The sequence below is a fragment of the Brassica oleracea genome, chromosome C4, assembly GCF_000695525.1.
Source record: "Brassica oleracea var. oleracea cultivar TO1000 chromosome C4, BOL, whole genome shotgun sequence".
NCBI classification, from domain to species: Eukaryota; Viridiplantae; Streptophyta; class Magnoliopsida; order Brassicales; family Brassicaceae; genus Brassica; species Brassica oleracea.
The window spans coordinates 11,386,418-11,396,043 of record NC_027751.1 but is presented as its reverse complement, the minus strand read 5'-3'; the positions used below and the strand labels follow the sequence as shown (position 1 = coordinate 11,396,043).

Here is a 9,626-nt window from a genome sequence, read left to right as displayed (position 1 = left end):
GTGAGGTTCCTGATTTCTGCGCTTGATTCCAATCTCTGGCGTAGCTAATACTCTTAGTTGCCACTTCTTCAGGTCGCGTTGTCTTGCCTTAAGAGGAGCTTGTTTCGCGCAAGCCATAGGGGCCATAGCACCCACGGTAGTATCGTGTTCAGAACTCCAGTTGGTGGGAGGCAGGTAGCGTCTCTGAATTTGACAATCATCGATGTCATTTTGTCTTCCACAGTTGTGGGGATTTCATGCCTTAGGGGTATTAACTCCCAGACTCTTCTCGCGTAGGGGCAGTCAAAGAAGATGTGCATTGACGTCTCGGTTTCCTTGCATCTTGGGCAGCTTAGGTCAGCTGCTAAGCCTCTAGTCTGTAGGTTCTGTCCCGTTGGGAGTGCCCCCTGTATAATGGACCAGAGGAAGATCTTTAGCTTTGGGGAGAAGACACCAGACCAAACATCCTTAATCCATAAAAATTCCTAGTGATCCAGTTGTTGGGCGTGTTGGTGTTTTAGCGTCGATGCTACAGAGTATCCTGACTTGGTGGAGTACACTCCTGTCTGCAGCGGTTGCTAAATGAAGATGTCCTCTGCTCCCTTGGTGCTTGGCCTTATGGTCTGTATCTGATTGGCCAGAGTCGGTAAGATTGCCTCTATCCTTTGTTTATTCCACTTTAGGTCTGATGTGAGGAGGTCTGAGACTCGTAGATCTAAGACTGTTTCGGTGCAGGGTCCTATTGGTTTCAGGTTTGTATCCAAGGAGATCCAGGAATCCTGCCATACCCTCGTTGCTTGTCCGTTGCCAATTGCCTTCCCCAGGTGGGGTTTCAACAGCTCAAGCCCATGTAGCACGCTGCGCCATCCATGGGAACATACTTTAGGTACCGAAACTTCTAGGAAGCTCTTGTTGTGACAGTATTTGCCCAGTAGGATCCTAGATAGTAGGCAATTAGGAGCTGTGAGGATTCTCCATGCTAGCTTTGCCAATAGGGCCTGATTGAAAAGTTGAATGTCGCGTAGTCCTAGTCCTCCTTGAGCCTTCGGTTTAGTTAATGTGTCCCATGAAACCCAGCACATTTTTCGTGTCCCATCTGGTCCATCCCACCAAAATCTAGTTAGAGCAGACTGAATCCTCTTGCATAGCGAGACTGGTAGGAGAAAGCAGGACATAGTATGGTTAGGAATGGCTGTGAGAACTGATTTTAACATTGTGAGCTTTCCGGCTTTTGACAGGAAACGCGTGGACCAACTCCCTGCTCTCTGTCGGATTCTATCAACCACTGATGTGAAGAGATCTTTCTTCTTTCTCCCGAAGTGCTCAGGTAGGCCTTGGTACTTGCCTAATCCACCCTCTTTGTTTATATTTAGGATAGCCTTTGCCGCATTTTTCATTTCCACAGGCGTCTTTGATGAGAAGGTGACCGCTGATTTGTTTCTGTTTATCTTCTGTCCAGATGCTTCCTCATATTCAGAGAGGATCTTGATCAGATTGTTGCAGGATTCAGGAGAGGAGTGGCAAAAGAACATGGTATCATCTGCGAATAGCAGATGATTCACGCGAGGACATCCTTTTGCAACTCTCACGCCTTGTAGCTCCCCCGTCCTGGCTGCGTTCCTGCACAAGCCAGAGAGGACCTCCCCGCAGAGGATGAAGATGTAGGGGGAGAGTGGGTCTCCCTGTCTGATTCCCCGGTAAGGCTTAACTGATCCATATACTGCATCATTGATGAGGTAGCTGTAGGTAACTGTAGTAATGCATTGCATGATCCATTGGATCCATGTCTCGTGAAAACCCATTCGTTGCATCACCTTAGCTATAAAATCCCATTCCAAGCGATCATAGGCCTTTGACATGTCGGTCTTGACTGCCATAGGACAGCTTTTAACTGCTTGTGAGGTCTTTAGGTATTGAAGTACTTCGTGTGTGATTAGCACATTATCAGAGATGGCTCGTCCTTGGACAAAAGCTGACTGATTCTCTGATATGATGTCGCCTAGCACTGGTTGTATCCTCATAGTTAGGATCTTGGATATGATTTTATAGTATACGTTGCAGAGGGCAATAGGCCTGTAGTCTTCCACTCGAGTTGCATCCAAGGTCTTAGGGATTAGCCGCACATGAGTTTCATTTATTGATGGCGCTAAAGTCCCCGTTATAAAGAAATGTTGTATTTCTGTTACTATTACAGGTCCTATTACCTCCCAGTTTGACTGGAAGAAGCTGGCTGAGAATCCATCTGGCCCAGGCGCCTTGTCAGCATGTATAGCGAAGGTAGCCTCTTTTATTTCCTCTGGAGATGGTGCTTTGATGAGCTCCTCATTTGTTTCTGGTGATATGCAGGGTGTGAGAGCTTTCTCAATCGTTTGGGAGCAATCAGAAGGGATGGAGGTAAAAAGCTTGTCGTAGAAGGCACAGACTACTCCGGAAATTTTTTCTTCCTCAAAGACTGGTAGGCCATCATCATCCTCTAGTACCGATAGTCTATTTCTCACCTTTCTCCCTTTAGTAATAGCATGAAAATAGCCGGTATTTGCATCTCCTAAAGAGAGCCATAGCTGCCGGCTCCTTTGTTTCCAAAACTCTTCTTCTGCTTTATAGGCAAGGAGGAGTTTAGAATTGAGTTCATCGATCCTTCCTTCTTCATGTGTCTGGGTGCTCATAGCTATATCGAGTTGTTCCCTGATCTCTTCGATCTCTTTCTTGCTATTCTCATGATGTTTTTTACTCCATTTGCAGATTGCTTTGCGGCATAGACTCAGTTTCCTTTCTACTGAAAGATCGTGGTGGGCGTTCCAGGTATTGGATTAGCTCTTTAACCTCCTCGTTTTCTTTTAAGCGTCGGTCATATCTGAATATCTTTCTCCCCTTCCTCCGTGTTGTGTCCAGGAAGGAGATGAGAGGTCTGTGGTCGGAGCCTTCGAACCTGAGGTACTGACTTCTGCAGGAGGGGAACAGCTCAGTCCATTCGCTGTTGCTCATTGATCTGTCTAGTCTGCAACGGACAAGGTGTGTGTGTCTCTGACCCCTCCAAGACAGGAAGCTTCCATGATGCTTTAAGTCAAAGAGACCATTCTCTGACAAGAACGAACGGAAGGCGCAAAAGGTACCTTCTGCTCTGTCCGGGCCTCCATTGTTTTCGCTGTTATCAATTATCTCATTGAAGTCCCCCGTTAGGAACCAGGCTCTCTCAGGATCTGTGTGTAGAGTAGATAGTTGGTTCCAGATAGCTTGGCGTTTAGTGTGGTCTGGTTCCCCATAGGTGAGGGTTGCTTGAAAAGATGATCCCTTGTAGGTTATATAGGTGTCAATGAAGTTGTGGGAACTTGACTGAACGATGAGGTTTATATCCTTCTTCCAGCCTAGATAGAGACCTCCTCCTCCCGGGGAATGGGGTGACACAATGTGATAGGAATCCATTCTTAGATCTTGCAAGTCTTCTAGCACTTTCTCATCAGGGTTTTTTGTCTCCATAAGAAAGACAATATCTGGAGAGTTCCTCTTTCGGATCTCCATTAGCCGCTGGATTGTTATGGGATTCCCCAACCCACAACAGTTCCAGCTCGCTATGACTAAGGACCCTGGGGTGGAGGTTCTTGAAAATCCTCCTTCTTCTTTTTTATGGTCGGGATTAACTTGATCTTTGGTGCGTTTTTTGCTGTAGATGGTCCCGCTGTATCAATCGGAGCGTGTTGTTTGGACTGTCCTTTTAGGGACCCCGTCCCTGGCGATCTTGCAGCTCTTCTAGGGGATCTCTGTACCATAGATAAGATCATCTTCTTTGAGCTAACTCCTCCTAGTTGTTTTGGGCTGTTTGTTGCCTTGAATTTTGCCGGTCGCCCTCTTTTTCTTCCAGACGTTCTTGTAGGTGGACCTACATTCTCATTCTCTCTTGTTTGGTTCTCTGTTGTTGTCTCTGCAGGTCCCAAAATGAGGAGTGGTGGGTTGCTCAGTATTCTAGTCTCGCCTTCAGGTGGCTGATGGGGTGGTGCTTGTTGCGCTAAAGCTGCCGCAACAATTCCTGCAACCACTTCTTGTACTTCACCACGCGCTTCGCTTTGGAGGACACGCTGTCTCCTAGCAGCGCTTTCAACAGGGTCCTCGCAGTTGACGTACCGGTTTGTTGCTTCTTGAACCTCCTCTAACACTTGTTCTGCTGAAGGGATGAGCTGAGGGTTTTGCTTGGTGTTGTTGTTCTCCCTAACAGGTGTATGGTCAGTGGGAGGGAGCGTGATCTGTTGATCGGTCTGGTAGAGACGCCCTCTATCTTCCTGTTGAGGTTTCTCCCTCCATTGTAGGAGATGGCTTCTTGCATATGTGGTTCTTGGGATCGACTGTCTAGTAGCTGATCTGTCCCTGTGATGCACATACTGGGGGGAGTTAACTTCCACGTCCCTTTGGTGTTGATCTCTAGGACGTATTGGGGCTCTCGAGCTTGATTCCCTTGAAAGGGATGTTTTCTCTGGCGGTGGGTTTCTTGTTTGCTTAGTAGCCACTCTATCTCCAAACACCCTTCCATGCCTGTCTAGGCGCTGATGGAACTCATGCTCATTTACTGTGTTGTTTGTTGTAGGTCTGCTTCCTCTTTGGGGGGACCTCATCCTCCCGCGGTTGTTTTGTTGAGCTATCTCTGTATGTGGTCGTTCTAGCTCACGGGGGTTAACAGCCAGGTCGCGGTGGTCTCCATTGCTCATCTCTTGACAGTGCTTTCGCAGGTGACTCAGACTCCCGCATATCGAGCAATGGTTCTCCAGTCGTTCATACTCAAAGGTAAGTGTGCATTCTTCTCCCGCATATCAATCAAAAGTTTCTTTAATGTGTTTTTTCTATTTATTAAAAAGTAGCAAAAAGATTTCGTAATCTTTTTATAGTAATGAATTAAACAAAATAGATAAATCATCGTAAACCCCTCAAGAATATACAACGATACGAAATTCCGTTTATTTGCAAGATGTTTGTTTCTTGATTAACTCCAAAAGTTATTAAAAATACAATGACTAATTATCGTAAAAAGCTTTACTGTACAAGCCAAACTTGAAGAAAATCTATATGTCTGTACTTTAAAAAGGTAAATTTGCTGTTTTCAATAATTTTAGGTTAGTCATATTTTATCTTATATATATATATATCCTTGTTCGGAAACTCGCCAAGCGTTCCTGGTACGCTCGGGTTACGCCTAGCGCCGAATGAAAAAATCGGAGATTTTACAGGGATTAATCGGCGATTTTATTTGGTTATATATAATACATTTGTAACAAAATACAGTCATGATTACATAGTTCAGCGGTTCGGAGTTCCCCTATCGTGATAACAACCTGAGTTCGAAGCAAGGAGGAGACCCTTTTGGATGTTTTTTTAATGTTTAATTTAAATGAAAGATAATTTGGTCATTTACTCATTGTCTTCCTCTTTACAGTTTTAGGTTTTCTGCAAATTTACATTCGATGGCTCCTTTTCTTTTGACGAGTTTTAGACCAAATTCTTTCATTTTTCTGCTGTTGTCTTGCAAATATCATAAATCTTATGAATATTAATCGATTCACTGGGAAAAAGAAGCAATAACTTAAGATTTTTTTTTGAGATCCGATTTTTCCATCGATTTTCTTCAACTCGCCACGGTTGATGGCCAGATAACGTTTTTCCGGCGACTTTACGGCCTTGGCGGCGCGTTTTCGAACACAGATATATATATATATATATATATATAACATAAAATAGAATGAATGATCTATATTTGAAGATAAAATTATATAGTACAATCAAAATTATTCATCGTGATAATTTTTTTAAAAAATTGGCAAAAAATCCAAAAATATGTGTACTATTATTTGGAGTTGGCCCGGATGGAGTCGGTGCTTTTGGGCAAAAATTCTATACGGATAAAGAATAACAAATTGACAACAAAAAAACACTAATTAGCTACATAACCAATAACCAATTTCCCTAGTACATCTTCTATACACAATGTGGCTTTTATATAATAATTATGTTTTGCCTTTTCAAATAACCGGTGAAACATGTATATAAAAACAATTAATAGTTATCACCGGTCAAAAGTACGCCGTGACTCTTTAATATTCAAAAATAGCCACATTGTGTATAATATTATTATAAATTAATGTTAAATAAATTATTATTGGAAAAAATAATAGAAAAAAATATATTGAGAAAAATCTAAAAATCTTACCAAAAATTTCATTTTTAATATAAACAATACATTATTTTAGTATTGAAAAAATTAAAAAAAAAATCATATAATTTTCCAAGCTAAAAAATAGTTTGTTTAATTTTCTAAATTTCTCATGACCAAATATATAATTTTGAAAATAAATATTTCCAACTCAAATGATAATATTCCAAATTTTACAAAAGATAAAATGATAGATGTTAAAGTATATTTTTAAATACAACATGGAAATGTAAATTATCATAACAAATATCTTTTCTAAAGTATAACTAAATAAAATTTTAAAGTCTATTGTATGCAAACTGTAAAAATTAAAAAATAGTTTGGAAGAGATTCTCTGATTATATCATATTATGAATTTATTGTACCGAATTCAAAGATATATTATTATGTAATAAGTAATAACAATTAATAACAAAATAAAATGTATATAACAAATCATTATATATTAATAATGTTGAATAAGAACCATAACCGATAATATTATAGAGTTACACAATATATTACACTAGAGTATAAATTATATATTAAAACCACTTGCGATAATATCTACGTTCTACATTTAAAAAAATGAAAAATTACTCGTACGGACGTGCAGGTCAAAGTCTAGTTCTATGTTATTTGCTTGGTTCCATTCTATCTGAGTTTTGGACTATGATTTATATTTGAGTTCAAGGTTTATGGTTTATATTTGGGTTTATGGTTTATATTTGAGTTTAAGGTTTATATTGGGATAATGGTTTAGTGATTAAAGTTTATGGTTTAGTATTTAGAAGGTGATAGGGGTATGGTTAGAGTCAACATAACTTATTCCATGCAATCATAGACATTCCATAAATTTACCAATTTATACTAAGTTATTTGCTTTGTTCTATTCTATCTGAGTTTTGGAATATGGTTTATATTTGGGTTTAAGGTTTATTGATTAATGTTTAAGATTTCGTATTTAAGGGTTGTAGTAAGATTGAAATAAAGTTTAGTATTTAGGGATTGGGATTCAGATATGTTTAGTATTTAGAAATTGTAAGTGGAGTTATAATTCTATATTACTTCGGTGATAAGAAATAAAACATTTGTGCATATGTATGTGGTCAATAAAGATATACTTGAATTGTTTTTTCTTTTTTTATTTTGAATAGTTTTCGGGATGCTCTTGACCTTATATTTTATTGGACACATTATTCACTTTAACACATTTACCTGGTACCTATAAAGAAGAAGGATAAAACCGGGCACTATATGACACAAATGACAAAAACTACATTATGTCAAAATGTCCCTTAATATAAAGCAACAAACCCTACCTATAAGTGGAATAACACTTTAGCCGACCATAGCCATCTTACTGAGTGACTACTCTTTTCCTTCAAATATTACTCAGGCGCTCCCACAAAGAGTGGAGGCCTATAACTAAATGAACTCGGACTTCTTTACCGTACAAACTGTCCTTGTACATTCTCATAACCTTCAACCTTTTCATTCCTTTGAGTCTTTCATCTCTTGCCAATCTCTGTTCCATTTCTGATATGTTAAATGAGATACCGTACATTCTTTTAGTATCATCCTGAAAGAACATTTTAAGAGGAACGAATCAGTAGTAGCTTAAGAACACAAAATGATGTAAAAACAAAAACTTACAGTTAGAACAATAAGTAGGTCGCAACCCTCAGTATCCATCAAGAACTGACGATTTGCAGGCACGTTAATGAATTCTGCAAGAACTTCATCTCTGCCTATCTTTTGCAGCACAGGACGCATAATTATGACTCTCTCTACTGATATCTGTATCAGAGACTTTTCATATAGAATCTCAAGACTACCTCCAACATCAAACCCACAGTCTTTCAGCAATTGCGTCACATTCTCATATGTCTCATTATTGAAAAAGCAAGCAATGTGACAAAACAACACCTTCTCCTTCCACTCTAGACCATTGAATTCCTCTTTTAATGTTTCCATGTCAAATAACTCTTTTGGTGAAAACGATATATCATCAGCCAGCATTTGACTCACCGCAGTTTCAGGATCCCTGATAGCAAGAAAGATGATGGGAATTGGCACAATGAAGATGGAGTAAACAATACCATGAAGAAATGAGCATCTAGGAAGATAATACATTAAAAGTTAAACTCAAAGCAAATAATAAATAATTCAAATAATTTACCAGGTTGAGAAATTATATCCCTGAAGTTGGCTTACTACAGTAAAAGCTTGTCTCAGTTTTTGTGGGTACGATTCGGTCTTAATAATGTCTTGGATCTGCCTGCTGATATTAACAGTATCCACATCATAATAAACGGGGATCACTTTTTGACCAATCTCTTCGCTGCACTCTATGATCTCCACCAACTCATCCAAGCACCGTTCCGAAGACATGTAGTTATCTGTAAGAATGACTATTGCGATTCTTGAAGATCTTATCTCGTTTACAACATTAGTAGCCAGGTCCTGGTCTCTCATAAATTCCTTGTGCAAGTAGCTCACAAAAGCTTTGCGAACATCTTCCCTATGGAAGCTTAGGAAGACATCGTTTGTCCTATTGTCCATGATGCCACTATCATATGTCGTCGTCACCACTGTAAACAACATCATCTCAAAATGTTTCAGTTTCGAAATGTTGGAAGAAAAATATTTTAAGTTGCTGAAACCGGTCATCAATATGTAATTGAGCCCAGAGATATCTTCTATCCTTTCAGGAACTTCTTCAATCTTGGTTTCATCAAGAACAAGATTTGAAATGTTCCTTGAAATGTGAGGAAAACTCTCTAACTTGGAGCATCCACTGAGATTGAGGGAATGGAGAGACTCCAAGTCAATATCGGTTGGAAGCAGCAGCAGTTCTTTGCATCTTTTCATGTCTAGCTTCCTCAGTTTCTTGAGATAACGAATAGAGGAAGTAATCTTCCACAGACTCCAGCAATCTTCAAGATACAGTTCCTCGAGATTGGTGGCCGTTGAAAGATTTGGGAGTTCATTCAGCTTTTTAGATCTCCGCAAATCTATCTTCTTGAGGTTATTAAGCAGCTGACCATAACAAAAAAAGAGGCCAACGGGAACTTCAGATATGTCAAACATGTCATAACTAGGTGTTTTGACATAATATTCTTACTAGTACTTATTAAATTAAAAGATCAACATAATAAATTATTATTTATGTTCTTAAAAAATTAATTTAAGCCTCAAATTATTTATATATATGAAATTTTTTTTATCTATAATTAATATATGTTTACCATTGTGTTGAAATTTTAAAAACATTCACATATTAAAAATATTTTAGAAAATATATTTATACAAATTTGTTTGCTTGATTTGTGATTAATTACAAAATATTTTATATCTTACTTTTAAAATTTTATATTAGAAAATATTATTTCCAGATAATAACACAATATATATATATATATATATATATATATATATATATATATATAAATTATCTTTCTTTTTAATATAT

At 38.6% G+C, this 9,626-nt stretch overlaps 1 protein-coding gene across 1 annotated transcript; it reads right to left on the bottom strand.

Annotated features, from left to right (window-relative positions):
- Positions 1 to 7,535: 7,535 nt before the first annotated feature.
- LOC106338106 (disease resistance protein RML1B-like) lies at positions 7,536 to 9,333 on the bottom strand. The gene is made up of 3 exons (XM_013777158.1): positions 8,334 to 9,333; positions 7,808 to 8,198; positions 7,536 to 7,733 (listed from the first exon to the last, which is right to left on the bottom strand). The coding sequence occupies exons 1-3, from the start codon at positions 9,242 to 9,244 to the stop codon at positions 7,536 to 7,538; spliced, it is 1,500 nt and encodes a 499-aa protein (XP_013632612.1). The 5' UTR covers positions 9,245 to 9,333.
- Between the last annotated feature and the right edge of the window lie 293 nt (positions 9,334 to 9,626).